The sequence below is a fragment of the Pristis pectinata genome, chromosome 25 (assembly GCF_009764475.1).
Source record: "Pristis pectinata isolate sPriPec2 chromosome 25, sPriPec2.1.pri, whole genome shotgun sequence".
Classification (NCBI taxonomy): Eukaryota; Metazoa; Chordata; class Chondrichthyes; order Rhinopristiformes; family Pristidae; genus Pristis; species Pristis pectinata.
Window position 1 is genome coordinate 17009091 of NC_067429.1, and position 23103 is coordinate 17032193.

Sequence of the window (23103 nt, forward strand, 5' to 3'; positions counted from 1 at the left end):
GGCTTTTGGCATGCTGGCCTTCATAAGTCAGGGCTTTGACTATAAGACTTGAGAAATCATAGTGCAAGTGTACAGGACACTGGTGAGGCTGTACTTGGAGTACTGTGTTCAGTTTTGGTCACTCTGCTATAGGAAAGATGTTATTAGAAACTGGAAAGCGTGCAGAAAAGATTTACAATGATGTTACCAGCACTTGAGGGGCTGAGTTATAGGGAGAGGGTGGACAGACTAGGACTTTATTCCTTGGAGCACAGCAGACTGAAAGGTGATCTTATAGAGGTGTATAAAATCATGAGGGGCACAGATAAGGTGAATGCACTCATAGATTTGTACAGCACTCAGTCTTTTTCCCAGGGTTGGGGAATCAAGAACTAGAAGCATAGGTTTACAGTGAGAGGGGAAAGATTTAATAGGAACTTGAGGGGCAACATTTTTTTAATGTATACAAAGGGTGGTATCTATGTAGAATGAGCTGCCAGAGGAAGTGGTTGAGGCAGGTACAATAACAACTTTTAAAAGACAGTTAGACAGGTACATGGATTGGGAAGGTTTAGAAGGTTATGGGCCAAATGCTGGCAAATGGAACTAGCTTGGATGGAACATCTTGGTCAGCATGGATTAGTTGGGCTGAAGGGCCTGTTTCCGTGCTGTACAATTCTATGACTCTATATTACGTCCCTTGCTTTTTATGGTGTAAATCAATGATTTGGGGTTAAATGTACCAAGCATGATTAAGTAATCTGCACATGAAACAGAAACTGACTATGTGGTTGGTAATAAAGAAGCAAGTGGCAAACTTCAGAATGATATCAAATATTCTGGCCAAGAGGGAAAAGTAGCAGCAAATGGAAGCCAGTCTAAAAAAAGTGAAGGGTAATGCACTTGGGCAGGTCAAACAAGGCAAGAGAATAGGAGGATAACAAGACATGAAGAGAAACAGAGGGACTTTGTAGTGCAGGTCCACAGATCACTTAAGACAGCATAACAAGGAGATCAGGTGATTAAGAAGGCATATAAGATGTTTATGTTTACTGGACAAGTTGAAAAGAATTAGAGCAGGGTGATCATGCTGTAACTGTATACCAGTTAAGTCAAGCTTGAGTATAAGGTACAGTTCTAGTTACGAGCCTTCAAACAGCATTTGATTTCAAGGGACAACATACAGAGTGAATTTACAAGGATGTATCTTGGATTTAAAGAACTTCTGCTATGGGGAAGATTGAATAGGCTACAATTCTTTTTTTCTTCTGGAACAGAGAGACCAAAGAGAAGATTTAAAATGAAGTATACAACATTATGAGTGGCCTAAGTAAAGTGAACAGCAAGTATTCACTTCCATCAGCAACAAAGCCAATGACCAGGAACATAGATTTTAGGTGGCTAATACAAAGATTAGAATGGGGTTGAGGAGAAAACTTTTGTCCACCCAGAGGGTGATGAGACCTAAAACTGAAGAGGTGCTGTGAGGTAAAAACCCACATAGTATGTGAAAAGTACTTGGATAAGCACTCAAAATGCCTCAACACATAAGGTTGTAGACAAAAAGCTGCAAATGGGATTTGTCCGAACAGTTCTTAAGTCTGGCACCTTCAGATATATTGATATATCCTGGTGAGGCTCTGGAGTAATAGTGCATTAAGGATGAAGATAATCCAGAGAATGTATTGCAGGATGCACTGTGGCTGCAATCAAACAAATAAGAATAAAACAAAGCAACAGGAATCCTGCAATTCCTGCAATCCAAACTGGATAGTTCAGGAAAATCAGACAATAAAACATAATATTTAAGCAAATACTTTCCCTTAAGTAAACTAAAACCTTTTTTAAAAAAATTAACAGCACAGTAACAGACCCTTCCAGCTCAACGAGTCTGCGCTGCCCATTTAAACCCATGTTAACCTACCTGTACGTCTTTGGAATTTGGGAGGAAACCGGAGCACCCAGAGGAAACCCACACAGACACAGGGAGAACGTACAAACTCTTTACAGACAGTGATGGGAATTGAACCCCGATCGCTGACACTGTAATAGGGTTATGCTAATTGTTACGCTACCATGCCGTCCTAGTACATCTCCACCAAAAGTAAGTGGAGATCGAGGCTTACATTGCAGGAGTGGTAGCAGAAGTGGACCAGATAAGAATCCAAACTGGAACAAGTATAAATTGAGTCCAAAGCGCAAGGCTACACTAACATGCGGAGGAGCATACTCCACAAATTCAAACATGAAGGGGAAACAATTAAAAGGAGACCAGGAAGGTGAATTGTTTATGAATATTAGTTTTGGTTTGCTTTCCAAGTTGGAGCAATGGGTTAATTAACTACAAAATACAATGGTAGTTGCTATATTAAACTAAAAATGTAAACTATATTATCCTTTTAATTCACAATACAACTGTTTAATAAAGGTTTTGAATAACTAATAAAGCAAGCTTTGAAGAGTTGAGGGTGGGGTAGGATTGCTAACATGAGTGAGCTTGTAAATTTTAGGCAACACTGATAGATGCACGACAAGGCATTTCAGCTTCTTTGAATGCACATTCTGTGCCGCATGGGAAACCCACATCAAGGTCAAACATCCTTACAAAAAGTACCATCAACTGGAAGATTTCTAGCTTTGCAGCCATCGCTGTAGTGAGAGAGTTACATAGATAACAATTGTTAGGAAGTGGTTTTTAATGCAGGGTGTGAATGGACAGATACCGAGGACTGAGTAGGAGGACCAAGAGTTTCTGGAAGTACATATTGCTCTATAGCAGGTATTCAGCTCTGAATATAAAAGTCATTTATTTCCAAGAGGAATACAAATCAGAGCTAAATAAAAACAAAATATGCTGGAAACACGCAACAAATCAGGTAGCATCTGTGGAATGGAAAGCAGAGTTAATTCCACAGATGCTACCTGATCTGCTGAGTATTTCTAGCACTTTTTGTTTTATTTCAGAGTTCCAGAATCTGTTTTTGTTTTACACTCAGAACCAAATCTGATTCAAGAAATGTACAGGAAAAATTGAGGTGAAACAAAGTATTCACTAAGGAGAATACAACACTGTTGGAAAGAGGTGTCCTACTGGGTTGAGTCTATAGTCTTCCAATTAGTGGAAAGGATCAAGAGGAGAAACTTTACAGGGAAATTATGAACAGTTAAGTAGGAAGAAACAGACTTCAATTATTCTAGTACAGACTTGGGTAGGAACTGCATAAAGAATTTCTAAGATAACATAATCAAACAATTAAAGAAGGGATTTGAAGAATTTAAAGATGAGTTGTTTTGGGTCATCTTGAAATATTTCCATGAGAGGGAGAGAAGATAACCAAAGAGCTTTTGATGGCTAAAGTGGAAGATAGTTAATAAGACAAATGTCAGTTTAGTTTAATAAGAGGATTGTTCAGAAAATAGATTGGAAAACATTTGCTGAAAAGAATGTCTGAGAAAGCTGTACGTACTTCAAAGTAGAAAAATTACCAGATTCTGATGGGATGTGCCTATAACACCGAGGAAGACAAGAACAGAACTTGCAGGGGCATGGCCATTTCCCACTTCTCCTCAGATATTCAGATGCTGCCCCCCCATCAGTAAGGATAAAAAGATAAACTGAGCACCTACAGGGCAGCTGGTTTAGCCTCAAAGATGGGGAGGCAGCTAAAATGATAATTTGAGATAAAAATAGTAGCCACTTGGGCAGATAAAAAATAGCTAATATGTACTCATTGAAATCAAATAGTGCTAAACCAGCTTGTTGGAATATTTTTGATGAGGTAACAGAAGGGGTTGATGACTGCAATACTGTTCTGATGTGCATGAGAACTTTCAGGTGGTGTTTCATAACTTGCCACATTTAGGCTTGAAGGCAAAGTTAGAACTCACAGAAGAGCAAGTGGCAGCATGGATACAATGTACAGGGAAAGAAACTCAAAACGATGAAGGGTTGTTTCTCAGGCTGAAAGAAAATATTCCCTATATATTTCCCAGGACAGGCAGTCCCCCGGGTTATGACAGGGTTCCATTCCTGAGAACTGTTTGTAACCCAAACTGTTCGTGAGACAAAAATTAACAAAATGTCTGTGGGAGAGGATCACAGAAATGTCTGTAACGGGAGAGTGGAAAGAGTGGCCGCCAACTGGCCTGCCTCTGAATGAGTGAGCAGGTCTGCTTAGCAAGCCCCACTCCGCTTGACTCCACCCAAACCGAATTGTTGTGGCTCAGGGGGTGGGGTGAGAAGGCACGCAGAAACACCCTGCTCCCACCAAGAAGAAGATTCCTGCAGTTCCATAAGCAGCTAGCAAATCTATCCCCATCCATCCCATTGGTCCCCCAAATGCTTGTTCATATGTACAGATGTCCATAAGTCCCACGATCATAATCTGGGGAGGATTTGTACTAAGACCACTGCTTTTTTTTAAAATGTACAGGTGAGTCTTAAAAATACAAAGCTAATGTGATTTATAGTGAGTATTAAGAATTAAAGAGCACCAACAGTCCTATGAAATTTCTAAGCAGATGCAAGATGAAATTTAACACAGACAAGTGTAGTATGATATATTCTGGGAGGAAAATTGAGAAACGATATAAATTGAAGGTCCAATTCTAAAATGAGTGCAGTACTGGAGAGACCTGGAGCTATGTGCACAAATCTTTGAAGGTGGAATATAGGTTGAGAAAGTGATTAAAAAGAGTTAATGGATTCAAGGCTTTATTAATAAAGGATTAGCATGCAGAAGAAAGGATGTTGCTGAATTTGTGTAAAACTTGGGTTCAGCTACAAGTGGAATGTTATGTCCAATTCTGAGCACTATACTTAAGGAAAAATGTGAATAAATGAGACTGGACTGCAGTAACTAGAACTGTTGGCTTCAGAGCAGAGATGGTCAAGAGAAGATTTAATGGAAGTTTTCAAAATCATGAAGGGTCCAAGCGATGAAACTGTTTTCATTGATAGTAGGATTGTTAATCAGATGACAGATTTAAGATGACTGTTAAAACTACCAAAGGTGACAGCAATACGTTCAGGTAGTTTGCATTTGTGATCTGGTATCACAGCTTGTTAGATAGTGGAAAAATATTCAATGTCTGCTTTCAAAAATGACTTAAGTACGTACAATGAGAGAAAAAAATACAAGGCTATGGGAGCTAATTGGATTCCATTTTTTAAAAATGCTGGCACTGATTTAGTGAGTACAGTGGGCTCGTTCTGTATTGCAATAATTCTACATTTGTCCACCAAACCCATCAAAATTCTACAATAGCCTTCACTGTTGTTCCAAGCAAAGTCACAATTTATGAAATTAACACTTTCACTAAGTGTCACCCTGGTTTTATCCCATCACAGGCATCCCCTCTCCCACCCTACCTTCAGCTTTACACACTTCTTTTGTCTCCTTTTCAGTTCTGACAAAGTGTCTCTGACCTGAAACAATGACTGTTTCTCCTTCCAGAGATGTGGCTGGACCTGCTGAGTATTTCCATCATTTTCTGTTTTTTTTAAATTTTCAGCATCTGCAGCTTTAGTTTTTCACTTTCATTAAGTGCTCATCTTGAAATAAAAGCTGACAATAATTGATCTGCATATCGAGGAGGAAGCAAAAGATACTGGTATTTTCTTCATGGGAATGAATGTACATGATCACTGTAACCAGGAACATTTTATTTCTTCAACAGTAAACTCTGCTGCATCAGTGAATATTTATGTTCTTCTGCTTAGAAGGGAGATCAAGCAGAGCTTCAGTCAACTAGGCAAGTGTAAAGGCATGGAAACTATTTTTGGGGAACATGATTATTCTAATGGCATGGAACTGGTTGGACTAAAATAGAAAAAGATGAGAGAAACACAAATTTATGCAGAAGATCTGTAGGTGGCTGCACTGCTTCAAAATTGAAGGACATTAATGTCTGTTCTAAAAGGGAACAAACAGAGGAGTTCAGTGAGCACTTCTCTCTCATTCAATCTCAAGCCTTACACTCAAACTGGAGGACTTAAATTCAAATATAATGGTCCATGCCTTTTTCATTTTTCACACGTACTCTAAGTGCACACATAAGACATCAAATTTGGTTTTGGTTTATTTTCTTAATGGCTGACACCAGTGTGAATACAATATCCTGGCCCAAATACAAACTCATTCAAACACAATCAACCTGGTTTAATCAATTCAACCTGTAATTGAACTCATAAATCAACCTGCTTATGCTGTATAGTAAAACAATGTGGACTGCCAAGGAGAACTAGTAAGGACCCAGACATTTCAAGGACATGAAAAACAATAAGACCTACATTTATGAATATAACAATCAGCAAGAATTGAATTTATAGAAAGCAAGGATTCTCACGAAATAAAAACAGAAAATATTGGAAACACTCCACAGGTCAGGCAGCATTTGTGGAAAGAGAAACAGTTAACATTTCAAATCTTAAGTTCCTTCTTCGTAACTGAGAATGACAGAAAAGCATTCTTGAATTCAGTTTGCACAAATAAATATATAGTGACACACAGTGGGTGGGGGGGGGGAGCAGGGGAAGAGGGGAAATCAAAAGATTAGTTCTTGGTGAAAATGCAGTACTTCCACTGAGAGATCCCTTTTCTTATTATAAAGGTTCCCTTCTTGTGATACCTCTAATTAGAACAAGTCCAGCTTGTCATCATAATTACACTTTAAGGGACTGACGTTAAGCAGAAGCTTGTATAGCTGACTATCCACAATTAAGTCTATAACATGCAAGTAAATAGAAATTAGCAACAGAACTGTAGTAATTGCCAATAAACAGAAAGTTTTCAGGTGTTTATATTATATTTTAAGTGTTATGTTATGTTGTGCATTCTGTTTTCTTAAGTACTGAAGACTTTAAAAACTCAGTCTTGGGATATGGATATTACTGGTATTGCTACCATTTCTTGCCTGTCTTTGGCTTTGGTGAGGATTCTTCTTGAACTGCTGCAATCCATGTGCAAGATAAAATTCCAGTATTTTGAATCAGCAATGATGACTGAACTACTAATTACGCCCAAGCCAGGATGATGTACATTTTGGAGGGAAAGGTAGTGATATTCTCATACACCTGTTGCCCTTATCCCCCTTGGATATTCTGACTTATGAAGTGGTGTCAAAAGGGCATAAGTGAGTTGCTGCAGTGCACTTTGTAGATGATACAAACTTAGGCAATTGTGCACGTGCAATGGATGGAATGAATATTTAAGATGGTGGATGATGCCAATCAACATTTTTGCTCCTAAAGCTGGATTCATCCAAGCCAGTGAAGAATATTACAGTTCAACTCTGACTTGAGTCTTGTGGATTGCAAAAAAGGAGTTGAAGATTTCAGAAGTCAGAGAATACTTTGATCTGCCCTTGGATCCACTGTATTTATGTTTCTAGTCAATGGTAACTTCAAGAATGCTGATGGTGGGTTATTGAATGGCAATAACAAAGAAAGTGCATAGATAATCCGAGGCTGCTAGTATTCAAAATGGTTTAAGTATTACCAGTCACATTTGTCTTCCGACAGGAAGCTTATTTTGTTATCTGAGGAGTTGAGAAAGAATTGAACACTCTGTGATCATTTGTAAATCTCACATGGAGGAAAACACAAAGATGACATTCCAAAGATGGCACTGCCCCAAGGAATACTGACAGCAATGTCCTGGGGCCAAGATACTGACCTCTAATAGTACCAAAGATTTTCTTTTCTTTCTTTTTACAATATTTTTGTTGATTCCACATAGAAAATACAGAGTACATGAATCAAAAAAAAAGACAAAATACTACAAAATACAGTGTGTTAAATCATACTTGAAATCACAATACCCCATATTGATAAACAAAAATGATAGTTAATTAATAACAATTAAATTGGAATAATTTTATTATATAAAAAAATCTAAACCCACTACCAAGACCAAAGCTGTTTGGTTAAAAAAGGACAAAGAAAAACCCAAAACACATAATAATATTAGCCAATATCTGTACTTTAACCACCAAATCAAAGGTTTTGAATATAGTTCAATAAAGGTCCCCACAATGTTTGAAAGTCTAAATTAGATTCAGAAATTGAACAATGGATATTCTCTAAATTTAGGTATAACATAACATCCCGTAGCCATTGAAAATGAGTAGGGGGAGTAACTTCCTACCATTTAAGCAACACAGCCCTCCTGGCTATAAGAGAAATAAAGGCGTAAATAAATACATGTAGATCAGAAGTCTCCAAAATTATATCTTTTTCTCCTACAATCCCAAATAATGCAGTCAGAGGATTAGGCTTAAAATTTATTTTAAAAAGCACAGAAAAAGTTTGAAATACCTCTATCCAGTATTTTTTAAGACTCAGACATGTCCAAGACATGTGGATTAAAGAAGCCTCTCCATTATTGCAATAGGGAGATATATCCAAATAAAAACGAGATAGCTTGCCTTTGGACAGGTGAGCTCTATGGACCACTTTAAATTGAAGGAGGGAGTGACGCGCACATAATGATGAAGTATTGACCAATTTAAAAATTTAATTCCAAGTTTCCTCAGAAATTGAAATTTGCAAATCTTGTTCCCAAGCATTTTTAATTTTGTCTAAGGGAACCGTGCTCGTTCCTAATAACCTACCATAAATATTAGATATTGAGTCATCATAAAAAGGCTTCAAATTAAAAATTACATCTAGTAAGTTCTTATCAGGACTCATAGGGAATGTATGTAATTGAGATCGGAGAAAATCTCTGGTTTGTAAATATCGAAAGAAGTGGGTTTTTGGTAAAACTATATTTGTTTGACAATTGTCCAAATGAAGAGAAATTTCCTCCGACAGATCCTGAAAGCAATCTATCCCACTCTTTAAAAACTACATCAGTCATAGAAGGTTTAAAAAAACAATTAGCAAAAATGGGACTAGACAAAGAAAATCTCGATAAACCATAATATTTTCTAAATTGTAGCCAAATCCTCAAAGCATGTTTAACTACCAAATTATCAGTTAGTTTATTTAATGATAAAGGAAGTGAAGAGCCAAGCAAAATAATAGAAATTTTTTTAACAGAATTAGCTTCCAAAGAAACCCATACTGGACAAGCCTCATGATTAATGTAGTGTAACCAAAACGTAAGATTTCGTATATTGACTGCCCAGTAATACAGCCTAAAATTGGGTAAGGCAAAACCCCCATTCTTTTTAAAGATTTTCTTTGGTAGAGCTTTATTACTGACTTCATTTTTGCTAGTGCTTCTTGATCAAGTACTGCTTTGACATTACGAGCAATCATCTTTACTTCATCTCTGAAATTCAGCTCTTTTGTCCACGTTTGGACAAAGACAATAAAGAGATCTGTATGTTTGTACATTACATTCTTTCTCTCAGCCATCCATTTAGGATATGGGCAATTTTGAGGCGATTCTCTCTGTAAGTCATATTTGCTCAAGCATCAATAAGGGTTGTACAAGAAAGATCGAAAACAAACTAGAAAAAAACTGCCTTTTGAGTTCTTGTGCAAATGATCATCAGAATATAACTGGCTCCAAGTGGCTAAATTGTCAAGTGATTAGCTTAGGAACTCTGAGTACCAATAAATACTCTAATTTTTAAATAATATAGCAATACTATAGGCAATTTTACATTATTGGATAGGCTAACAAAATCACCTAAACAATCTTAGTCATGTATTTATGCCAAGCCTATAATGCATCAGCATGAAGGCTATTTGAAAAAAATATTTCATACTAATTTTTTTTAAGTATTTTTAAATCATTGTGAACAATTTTCACATTGAGCATCAGACAACTGCAGAGCAAATTATCAAACTAACATGCACAATGTGCAGATCAGAAACTTTTACCGTTAATCATCACTTAACTTTTAATACATATACTAATAATCAAAATGCTAAAAAGGGCAGAAAATATTACCTGTGTTATCTGGTGAGCTCATGATTCAAATGGTCAAGATGGAAGTACTTGCCACTCAACGACTTTGTTCGCAATACACAAACCAATAGATCCTGCTGAGATTCGAGATGGTGCTGATGCTGCTGATTTTCTACATTAGGCTGGTATCCCTTGCTACATCAGGTACGTGTAATTACTCTCAGGTGTAATTCTGCATATCAAAAGAGAAACAAGCCCATAAGTGCATCTTGCAATGCTGATTTCATCCTTGGAAATGAATAGCTTACTGCAATAACAAATTTTTCTGATACACCTATTCAGCAGCAAAATACATTAAAGAAAAAAATCAAATGATAGCTAATGTTCAACATTCTTTTCTTCACATGCAACTTATAAATGTAAAATTTTAAATGTGCTTAAAAACCTTACACCTTCATGCAGTTTCATTCCTATCCAATTATAAATTGCTGTCGACATTTCTAATGGAAATGCCTACAGAAATGTGTCAAGTGTAATCAAACCACTGACAGCAGCAATATAGTAGTATCAACTTTACATCTTCTAAACATTCGAGCTTTTCCCAGTCAGCTCTATTTCTGTTTGGTTTATTGGTTCATTTTGCTATTCAGTTATTAATAATTAGGTTTTAAAAAATCAAATGATGCAAAATTAGGACACGATTCAAAATAAAGATTCAGGTATGTTTAAGTGTTTCATTCAATTCTAACCAATCTGGTCCTTATTACTGCATCTGGAAATACTATGTGAGACCTATAACTTGTGTAAAAGACATAGTTCCTTTAAAATTCTTCTAAGGTTTTCCCTACCATACTTCTGCTTAAACAAGACAGAATCTGACTAATTTATATTCTTGGACTCATCACAAACAATACTGTAAAGATCTGCTGGTAATACACAGAAAAACATTGCAAATATTCTAAATGCAAAGCCAGAAACAAGGAAGGTCCTAGACTTCATTCTTCATTATCAGTCAGAATTTCTGATTCTTATCCAGCTGAGAGTAAACCATTGTACATGCATTAAAATGAAGCAAAGACACGGTCATAGCTGGACTCATTCCTGTTGAGCCCATTAACACTCATCATCCACTCTCATACATCAAGAATGGCTGTGGCATCCAATAATGCGAACCACTTCTCAGTGTAATTGTATAATGTATTAAAAATAACCTGTAAGCAATCAGACTTTTTTTAAATTGCTAAATGTTAGTTTGATACATCTCACCACACATAATTTTTTCATTTGAAATAATTACAATAGTAATAACTTGCACTTCCACACACTTTTACAACTGTAAGACTTCCCAAGGCAATGTATACATTACCTAATTACAGAGCAAGACATAGAAGAGGTAGGTCACAACCAAAAATATGGTCAATTAGGTATGGGTTCAAGAGGCACTACTAGAAAAAATCTAACTTCTCATCACTTGGCTAATTCAGCTGTCTTCAGTTCATCCATCTTTATCAGGATTAGTAAATGAAGCACGTTCTATGGAGCGCAGCAATCTGCATTAAGTGGAAAGAAACAAAATAGCAAAAGCAGCATTATCTTAACTAACGGTGGCATAAAAGGCAGCTGTAGAAAAATGAGTTTAACATTCCTTTAACAATGGAGCACAAGAGAACAGCAGGAGCCTAGGATACAACATACAGTGGAAAACAAAAAGAACAAAATCAAGTCTTTTCAAGCTAACTGTAAACATAACTTTTCTATAAGCTTCAAATGCTAGATTTCACACAGTCATCTGTTTTAAAGCAACAATTTGCTAGCACTAATTCCAACCAGACATGTAATTCACACTTAGCTGTGCTCAAAGGTCATATTAACAGTGATAAACTGGTCAGAGCTACATTATTCTAACATAATCTTTAATTATAAACAAGTGCACAGTTCATAATATTTCATCCCCACTCACTAAATTAACAGCATCAATAAAAACTGCATGAAAGTCAAAATATTACAGGAATATAATTAATCCTTGTAAAATCACAAATGGCTTTAATATATCTAGCACATATGCCATTTTTGATTCTTTTTTAAAAAAGTTACTAATTGGTTGATGTCACGAACCAGCAACAAAAGAAACACACTGAGCATGATTCAGTGTTAAAAACTATTTTATTAATCACTACTTATGATAATACGCAAAATAAAAGTAAAAATGTTAGTACGTTAGAATTCCAAAAATGTTAAACCTTGAACGTTAACCCCAAAACTAAACTCTTCGTGTGTGTGTGTGTGTGTGACAAAGTCCCAAACTCCAAGTTCCGGAATGGTTCTTAAAGTTCAGTTCCGCAAGTCATAAGGTGAAACATGAGCAAGGGCTTCTTCAACAACCACCGTTGTCTGAAGGTAAGACGTAGATGTAGAAAAACAGAGAGAGAGTACATACAAAATCCAAATGTTCCACGATGGAACCCAAACGACACTTCAGTGTTTACTCGGTAGTGACTTCCTCACCCCGAAAAGCATCCGAATCGTGGTCGTCCACACACAAATACCTGTTTCCTTCTACAGGTCAGCAACAAAGTGAACTCCACCGGATTACTTCCAACTTCCATACATGGATTTCAGTGGCAGACACAGTTATAGTTTCTCATCCATCGATAGAGAAAACTAGCAGGCTGGTGTCTCTCTCCCTTCTCTCTCTCCTTCTTCTTCTTCTGCTAACTTCTTCAACAACGTCATTACGTCCTTTATCTTCTATTGACGTAAGCACGCCCCACACACACATACACACACACTCTCTATCTTAAAGGGACTTTCACTGAGTCCGTAACAGTTGACCACTCCAGCATGGTGCAAATCTGGCTTCCTGCTCAAGTCAAACTTTAAAAGGAAATACAGTTTTAGAAACAGTTGAGTAAGGTATTGAAACTCAGCTCACGTGGAACAAACAATGCATCAAATAATATCATGAGCTATTCTCTGTAAATGTACATTTTTATATATATATATATATATATATACACACACACACACACACATACATACACACACACACACACGGTTAAACAGAATTGTTTTGTAGTCATAAATAGAATTCCAATTATAACTTTATTATCATGGAGCTGAGCATGAGAAACATTGCTAATGACCATTAGTCAATGTATTTTTCATGTCATTGACTGAAGTATTGTCTTTTGGTCATGGGACTGTAGTGAATGGGTGCAAGTGTTTCATACACCACTTATCTGACTCGCATACAAGGACATAAGAATCCATTAGCTGCTAAGCAAAACTTCTAAGAAACCAATATCTTAAAATTCTTTCTGGTGACACGGGCCAGCTTTTATTGTTTATGTCCAGTTATTCTTGGACAGAACCATGATAGTCCTCATGGTGAAGATAATCCCACAATGCTGTTAGGTGGGATATTCTAGGATTTTTATCTAGAAACCACAAAGGAACAGATCTGTACAAATCAGGATGTTACTTGATTTGGACATTAACCCTTAGCTGTTCGTCATCCTCACACCTCCTATCAATGTCCTTTAAAAGGTCTTGCATTGCAATGTTCCATTAAAAAAAAGACTTGGCAAGTTGATTTTGTAGATATTACAGTGCATCCTGATGATAGGACACACAACATGGTATGAGGGAATGGGTGTTCCAACTGTTCTACCAGTTGGAATGGGTCCAATTAAATGAACTGCTCTCTCCTTTATCCAGTCAGGCTTCTTGCTGCAGCTACTGCAATTGGAAAATGATCCACTGAGTTCCATCCTTTTGTCTCATAGACAGTGGAAAGATGCTGTTATGTCAGGAAGCAAGAAAATCACTACAAGCTCTGAGTGGCTGGTTTTTCCTGGCTCTGTAATCGAAGCACTTGTGTGACAAATGACTACCTCCAGAATGTTAGTAGGGAATTTAAAGTAAGTACCATTGAAATCATGAGAATCTAACCAGAAAATCTGGTTAGGTTTTCTTTTTGAAGGCACTTATCAGTATGTATACATTAAATGCCACAAAACAACATGCAGACTTGTATCAACCAAGTCTTACTGTGGATGAAAATGAACTGCTGCATCACCTGGGAAACTGTAAATGGATCTAAGTGCTGTAGTTATCCAAACACATTTATTTCTGGTCTGCAGGGACATATTCACCTAACTTTGTCAAGGGACTTTTATCACTGATTTGCAATAAGTCATAACTGTCTTTATCACAGGGACATTGCTGACTTATTAACTAAAATCATATCACTTATCCTGTTAGGACAATTATACATCTATAGGCCTGCTATGAAAGGTTATTCTGAATCAAGTGAGAAGGATCTTTAATAAAAACAGAAAATGCTGAAAAAATTCAGCAGGTCAAGCAGCACCTGTGGAAAGAGAAACAATTAAACTTTCAGATTGAAGACCATTCATCAGAACATCCACAACATTTTGGACCCTTTCAGATGACACATTCAACTGAGGCCCATTAGTCCTCCAGGGAAGGGGTGGGGGGAGGGGAACACAAGAGATGGTAATTACTTCAAATGGAAGGAAGACAGCTCTCCAAGACAGGGCAAAACTTATTCCTCATCCACCATCACTCAAACTAGTCATCATCAGGGTTATTACTTAAAAACTGGTAAAGCTATGGTTGGAGTTCTAGTGGCCAAAGCTTTCAGGGGCAGGGGTTCTTCAGTATATCATTGAAGCCCTGCCACCACTTCAGTGACACTGCTCAAATCTAGGATATTTGGGCCACATAGCCCTCTGCATCCAGAGAAGTACATGTTTGGGTGATCATGAGTGACAATTGCAATTTTGGGTCTATTCTAATAAAGATTGTGTCATAAAACTGAAATTAAGGTACAAATGAAATAATTTATTTTTGAGCCTACATAATCCATGGAATTTTTGAATTTGTGTTAATCTAAAACAGTAACCATTGATACTCCTTTTTAAAAAGATCAAGCAAATAATAATGGCTTAGCATACCTGTAAGTACTCAATAAGCCCTCAGGCAATGGTGTAATATTTTCTAGGTTTTTCTTTTTGTGTCTATGATTGCTTGAAGCACTCATCAATTAAATGACATTTAACTACGTTGAGGGCAGTTGCAAAACAGTTCTTCCTGTGAAGAATCAGAGGATCACTGAAAGCAACTTCTGGTTTTCTAAATTTAATCAGATATGTGCATTCTCCAAAAGCAATTACCAGATATCCTCCACTGTACATGTGAACTCTGTTAGCTTCACCATCATTTTTAAACATACATTCCAGATCACTGCTGACAGATTATAGCGTTAGCAACTTTAATCTTTTCAAATTTCTCCTAGGACTCTGCTGAAAAGGGGAGAAATGAGATTTGATTTTTCTATTCTTTAGATAATGACCTAGTCTGGATGTTAGTTAACCCTCTATATAAGATGCACGTTCAAATGGTTCCTCGTCATATTGAATCAAAAACTGCTTCCTTTGGCCCAAGTGTGAAGACTGGTAAGCTGCAAGTTACCCGATTTCACTACACCATCACGCTGTACCATACGACCGATATCCACTGTACAGCTGACAATACAACAATTGACAGGAAATAATGATAGTTGGTTAGCCAGCCAAACTCATTAATGGACTAGAGGGGAACTTATTGGGAGGAGTAGGGAGGAAGTACCAGAAAGATTTCCTTCCGAACTTCTTCAAGCATTTCTGCAAACCCTTGCCACATAACCATTCCTAACTAAACTAAAAATAATAGAAAATTTGCCAGTAGCCTGTGCTTACAAGTGTTCACATTTATTAAGTTGTGAAAAAAGGTAATTCAGGAGATAATTTTAGAAACTGAATAAAACAAACATTTCATTCACCAACATTGAAAAGTTTATTTCACCACTGTTATAAGATGTAAATCATTTTATTATTGGTTCCATGTTTGGAGAGAGAAATACAAAATGATCCAAATTTTCAATGGGAATGAATTTCTAATCCAGCAGTTTATTTTTTTTTAAATACTCCTCAATCTCTTGTTCTTTGACGGGGTGAGGAAGGATTCCTATGGAAGAGTTATTAAATTTACACTTGCACCAACATTTTCTGTCTGGTATCCCCTTAATGAACATCCAAATCAACAGAATGTGGCTCTCTTCTTGATCTGAAGAAAAAGCCTATTTAAATAAAACTTACAAGAAGTCAAGAACATAAAATTGGCTTGGGAGAATGATAAACTAACATCAATCTCTATTAAGGGAAAGACTTAGTTTTCCACTTGATTGGACAGGAAAATACTTTTCATGGAAGTATTTCAGAATAATACGAAACAAAACTACCTATTCTATAAAATCCATAAAAACAACTTTGTTAAATTTTTCAGTGATGCAATACTTCTGGTTAAAAAGACTTCTGATGACATTAACAGAAGAAACACAACAGGTCAATAGACTTGATAAAATTCTCTGTGCTTTTTAATAAAATTAATCTTTTGCAAGAATTTTGAGAAAGTATTGTAGCGGCTGCTACCGCAATGCGAGAATAAAGACGAGTCTGTAAGCTGTAGAACAAGACTGATTTATTTACCTGCCTTGCATGGGCCTTTTAAGCAGCGCGGTTCCCGCCCTCCGAAAACAGAAATGACGTATGCACTATGTCATCAAAACTTTTCGCGCATGTGGGTTCTCCCCCGTTGCTCGGGGAAGACGAAGGCCCAGTGCCACCTTGGGCCTCGCCGCTCCGACAACGCGCGCCCCGACCGCCGAGCCGGTTCGCTTGTGCGGACAGTGAGTCACCACACAACACCCCCCCACCTCCGCGCCCCCCCCCCCCCCCCGAACCACTGATACGGTCCCCAAAGTTCATGGGCTGTGCTAGCCATTGCTAGGGTGGTCGGCCTCTGCATCGCAGTGTTGGGACCTCTACCGGTTGTTGTAGGTCTAAATGGGCCGGTTTGAGGCGGTCTGTCATGAAGACTTCTTCCTTGCCCCCAGTGTCCAAAATAAAGGTGGACCCATTATTTCTGATGACCCGGAACGGCCCCTTGTATGGTCGTTGCAACGGTGCCCGTGGTGTGCCCCTGCGAATGAAAATGAACTTACAGTCTCGTAGTTCCTTGGGCACACAGGATGGGGACTGACCATGTCGCGAAGTGGGAATCGGTTCCAAGCTGCCGAGCCTCTCGCGCAGTCTTCCTAGGACTGCCGCGGGTTGTTCCTCTTGCCCCCTAAGGGCGGGTATGAACTCCCCTGGGATGACCAGGGGCGCACCGTACACGAGTTCAGCTGATGAAGCGTGGAGATCCTCCTTGGGGGCAGCGCGTATGCCGAGCAGGACCCAAGGAAGTTCGTCAACCCAGTTAGGACCTTTCAGGCAGGCCATCAGGGCTGATTTCAGATGGCGGTGGAAACGTTCTACCAACCCGTCTGACTGAGGATGGTAGGCCGTGGTGGTGTGCAGCTGTGTTCCTAGCATGTTCGCTAGTGCAGACCATACTCTGGAGGTAAACTGGGCGCCTCTGTCTGAAGTGATGTGGGCCGGAACACCAAAGCGCGAGACCCAAGTTGTGAGCAGCGCCCGGGCGCAGGAATCGGTCATGATGTCTGAAAGAAGGGTTGCCTCTGGCCACCTCGTGAACCGGTCCACGATGGTAAGGAGGTACCGCGCTCCTCTTGAAACAGGCAGGGGACCAATGAGGTCGACATGAATGTGGTCGAACCTTCTCTGGGTAGGCTCGAACTGCTCTGGCGGGACCTTGGTGTGTCGTTGGATTTTTGATGTCTGGCAGTGCGGACAAGTCTTGGCCCACTCACTGACCTGTTTGCGCAGGCCGTGCCAGACAAACTTGCTGGCGACTAGTCAGACAGGCGATCTGATGGACGGGTGCGCCAACCCATGTACCAAGTCGAAAACGCGTTTCCGCCAGGCTGCAGGAACTATAGGGCGGGGCTGACCTGCTGCGATGTCGCATAGGAGAGTCCGTTGACCTGGGCCAACTACGAAATCTTGAAGCTGCAGGCTTGAGACTGCGGTTCTGTAGCTAGGCATCTCGTCGTCAGCTTGCTGTGCATCAGCCAGGGCCACTTAGTCTACACCCAGGGACAGGCTGTGGATGGTTGGTCTGGAGAGTACGTCAGCAACGACATTGTCCTTTCCGGAGACTTGTTGGATATCCGTTGTGAACTTGGAAATGTAGGACAAATGTCGCTGCTGGCGGGCTGACCAGGGATCAGAGACCTTAGAGAAGGCGAAAGGCAACGGCTTGTGGTCAGTGAAAGGCCTGCCTTCTAAAAAATACCAGGAATGCCGGATCGCCAGGTACAGCGCTAGTAGTTCTCGATCAAACGTGCTGTATTTAAGGTTGGGTGGCCCAAGGTGCCTGCTGAAAAACGCTATGGGTTGCCAACGGCCTTTGATTAGTCGTTCCACTACCCCACCAACCGCGGTGTTAGATGCATCCACCGTGAGGGTGTTTGGGACGTCTGTCCTGGGGTGTACCAGTATCGCGGTGTCTGAAAGGGCTTCTTTGGCCTTAATGAAGGCAACCGCAGCCTTGTCGTTCCAGGCAATGTCCTTGCCCTTGCCAGACATCAGCGAGAACAAAGGGCGCATGATACGGGCTGGTGCAGGGATGAAACGATGGTAGAAGTTGACCATCCCAACGAACTCCTGCAGGCCTTTGACCGTGTTGGGACGGGCAAAATGGCGGATAGCACCTACCTTGGTGGGTAGGGGTGTTGCTCCCTCGCTGGTGATTCTGTGGCCGAGAAAATCGATAGAGTTGAAGCCAAATTGGCACTTGGCTGGGTTGATAGTGAGGCCGAAATCACTGAGGCAAGAGTACAGTTGGCGGAGGTGGGAAAGGTGTTCTTGGCGGTTACGGCTGGCGATGAGAATGTCATCTAAGTAAATGAACACGAAGTCTGCGCGGCGTTCTTAAGGCCGAACGGCATTCAAAGGAATTCGAAGAGGCCGAACGGAGCGATGAGTGCAGTTTTGGGGATGTCATCAGGGTGGACTGGGATTTGGTGGTATCCCCAGACGAGGTCCACCTTGGAGAAAGTGTGGGCCCCGTGTAGGTTTTCCGCAAAGTCCTGGATATGAGGGACTGGGTAGCAGTCTGGGGCAGTCGCCGCAGGGCCTCCATCCGCCGGTGGCTTTGGGGACCATGTGCAGGGGGGAGGCCCTGGGGCTGTCTGACCTGCGAACGATCCCCAGCTCCTCCATGTGGCAGAACTCCTCCTTCGCCAGGCGGAGCTTGTCTGGAGGTAGTCATCGTGCTCGGGCGTGAAGGGGTGGCCCTGTCGTAGTGATGTGGTACCGCACCCCGTGTTTGGGCATCAAATTCGTGTACTGAGGTGCCAGAACTGATGGGAACTCAGCTAGGAGCTTGGTGAACTCATTGCCAGACAGGGAAACGGAGTCCAGGCGCGGGGCTGGTAGGCTGGCTTCTCCCAGTGAGTAAGTTTGGAAGGTTCTGGAGTGCACTAGCCGTTTCCCTCGTAGGTTGACTAACAGGTTTTGGGCCCGGAGGAAGTCGGCTCCCAGGAGCGGCTGGGCGACAGCAGCAAGGGTAAAGTTCCAGGTAAAACTGCTGTCGTCGAATTGTAATTGGATTGTACAGGTACCAAAAGTTCGTATCGTTGTGCCGTTTGCGGCTTTGAGGGCTGGTCCCTGTTGCCTGCTGTGAGTGTCGCGGCCGGTCGGAGGTAAAACACTGACCTCTGCTCCAGTATCAACGACGTCCGGACTGCTTGTCCCAAACGAATAGGAGGCTGTGTTGGTGGCCAGCCGCCGTAGCCATCAGCGGTGACTGGCCCTGGCGTTTCCCTGAAACTTGCAGGGTGGGCGGCATCGATGGGCCTCCGCGCCCCACCTCTGATGGTAGAAACACAGCTGGTCATCAGTGTCGTTGTCTGTGTTTCTGGGGTGTGGGTGCTTGGCTGCTGGGACTGGTTTAGGTAGGCGTTGGGCACGCGGTCTGACAATTTGGCCGACAGACGAACCGCTCTCGCGTTTGGCCCTCCACAGGACATATGCCCGGGCCACTGCTGAAGTCACGTGGGTTGCTGAAGTCGGCGTCGGCCAACAGCAGGTGAATGTCGTCGGGCAGCTGTTCAAGGAAGGCCTGCTCAGACATCAGGCAGGGCTTGTGTCCCTCAGCCAAGGCCAGCATCTCGTTCATCAGGGCCAATGGAGATCTGTCCCCCAGGCCGTCAAGATGAAGCAGGTGGGCGGTGCACTCACGATGGGAGAGGCCGAAGGTCCGAATGAGAAGGGTCTTGAAAGCCGGGTACTTACCTTCCTCCGGAGGAGACTGGATGAAGTCTCCGACCTGGGTGGCTGTCTCCTGGTCCAGGGAGCTGACCACGTGGTAGTACCATGTGGAGTCGGAGGTGATCTGCCGCAGTTGGAACTGGGCCTCGGCCTGGTCGAACCACACGCGGGGCCGAAGCGTCCAAAAGGTGGGCAGCTTGAGTGCCACTGCATTGGCTGCTGCGTTGTCGGTCATTATGTGGGTCCAAAATCCATTTGGACCGTCGAGGTCACCAATGTAGCGGCTGCTACCGTGATGCGAGAATAAAGACACGAGTCTGCAAGCTGTAGAACAAGACTGATTTATTTACCCGCCTTGCACGGGCTTTTTAAGCGGCGCGGTTCCCGCCCTCCAAAAACGGAAATGACGTATGCGCTACGTCAAAACTTTTCGCAAGCGCGGGTTCTCCCCCATCGCTCAGGGAAGACGAAGGCCCAGCGCCATCTTGGGCCTCGCCGCTCCGATGACGCGCGCCCCGACCGCCAAGCCGGTTCACTTGCATGGACGGTGAGTCGCCACAGTATATTATTTATAGGCAAAAGAGCACAAACAAGTATTTATCCTAAACTTTCTTCCTTTCTCAATAATTGGAATTTAGTTATATGCTGGAAGAATTTGCATGAACAGCAAAAAGAACATGTTGTTGACGTTTATAGTATATAAGCCACTATATGGACAACAACTGTAAGGATTACATACAGTGACAAGAAGATATCAATCTGCTGCAGAGAAAAATTCAAGGAGATAAAGCTGCGAAAGATGAAACTTAGTGCAGTGATACCTTATGCAGCAGAATTGCTGCACTAGTTTTTTTTTGTGTTATACCCTGAATCAGTATAAAAATTAATTAACAAAGTTAAAACAAGGTATTTTGGATAGCTATGGGAATTTTTGAGATTGTGTTTTTCCATGTAGGTATGGTCTTTTTCCCCCTGCACTATCTACATTTCTAGCTATGCACAGAATTACATAAATGCTACATCCCAGATAAAATGTAGGGGACCCCTGTGCTATGGCAGTTTGAATAATGGAACTTTGGGTAAACGGTATAAGCAACTTTATAGAATTCACAAATCACTACCAAAAAATTTAGGACATGAAATAAAATTTGCTCAGAAATAACTTTTCTTTCAACTCACGCTTCTTGACACAAGTAAATGATGCAGCTTCTCATTACGGAAAATCGTGATACAGAGCGTCTTCCTGGAATGCAACTGCCCCGTAACACAGGTGGGGCCTGTATTGGCTTTTTTATTAAGCCACCTAGTCTATGTGACTATTTTTTTAAAATAAATAAACAATACTGGTCTAGTATGAGTCTAAAGTATTGACCAAAATGGTCAACAGCCTCTTTCAAATTTTTTCACAATAATGAATTAGTATGCCTGCAATAATAACCTAAGCAATGCTTGTTTTATTAATAAACTTCCTAAATGTTATAAACAAAGAGATATATTTTGCTGTTGAGAAATTTTCCAAGTTTAGATAACATTGCATCTTTCCAAAGTTATTTAATGAAGGGGAGAAAATTCTCCTTTTCCCCTGAAGATGCTGACTAATTACTGAAGTACAATCTCATAGATGTAGGTTATCCTTCAGTCCTTCACCCAAAGAATCATGCTTTATTAAGAACTAAGACAGTGGTTATTGGATGACTATTTCATTTTGTGGAAGATAACAGTTAATCCCTATCCTGATCAAACATGCACACCAATTACTAGACAGTAAACATAGTGGAAGTACAAGACAAATCTTTCCCTTCCTCTATTTAGGGATATGGACATAAATGAACAGCAAAATTAAAATCCCAAATACAAATCATCCAATTCCACAAACTGTATATCAAACGTGAAACTTTCCCAGTCTGTATGTATTGCTAAGCTAAAATCTGCCTTCATTAGATTATTGTTAGCTATAGCTCATGATATTTTAGATACAACATCACTGCCAATATCTCATTTTCAATGGACTGCAACAGAAATTACTGTAATTAACACTGCAACAGCAACATAAGTAATTTAAATTTAGCGGTCAGCTGGTGGCTATACCAGCATTAATTAGCATCTTGCTCTGTGATGGTGATGGAGAATGCTATCAGAGAATATTCAGAGCAGAAGCAATCTTTGAACTTACAATGCAATCAAATATATTGTTTAATATTACATCCAAGGGTCAAAAATACTTCATGGAAGTGCACCATCATGAGGAAACATAACAAATGAAGGACAGAGATAAAATATTGACAAACTAGTTGCAGTAAAATAAATCCATTTTTGGAAGCACACATTCAGCTGAAGGAAATGCTTCAAATATTTAGCAGACAATCCACCAAATGTCAAATTTCCAAACTAATCACATCTCTAAAGATCTGTGAATGTTTGAATCAACAACTTGCATTTATGCAATACCTTCAAAGTATTAAAAGGACCCCATAAATAATTGAGACCAAGACTAATAAACTGGCTTTTAGGGAACAATTGAGAACAGAGAGGTAGAATCATGGTGAGGTTTGGGAACAAAGTTCCAAAGCTGAGGAAAACTAATGCCATTGTTCATGGTTAGTCAAAGGTTGGATTGATACAAAAGAAAGTAGAATAGCATGATGGGAGGGGCAAAGAATGCACTTCTACATTATCATTGTGGGAAACAAACACACTGGTGTTTTTCAGAAATAATTTTTTTCCCTGTAACCTTTTAAACATGCATTCCCTCTATTTCACCAATTTATAAATAAATCCATTGCTGCACACAATTGGCAACAGCTCTTTTACAAATCTGTTTTGGGTGTGTGTTTGTTCAAAGATTTTATAACTAGTTTAAATAAAGTTCCATTTTCCTTCATCACCAAATACCTTTGCCATTGTTCTTAGCGTAACCAAAAGAACATATGAGAATTTTAATTTTCAGTATTCTTTGTTTATAAATATAGACCTTTCAGAATCTGCATCTCTTCATAAAATCATTCACTTCTCTTGCTTTT

The 23103-nt window shown here is 40.2% G+C and overlaps 1 protein-coding gene across 1 annotated transcript in view; it reads right to left on the reverse strand.

Annotated features, from left to right (window-relative positions):
- Positions 1–23103, reverse strand: part of hdac5 (histone deacetylase 5) — a 237519-nt gene that overhangs the window by 179156 nt on the left and 35260 nt on the right. The window contains exon 2 of the mRNA XM_052038495.1: positions 9885–10074. Coding sequence (XP_051894455.1) covers positions 9885–9906 — 22 coding nt within the window. The 5' untranslated portion in view covers positions 9907–10074. The remainder of the gene's footprint in view (positions 1–9884; positions 10075–23103) is intronic.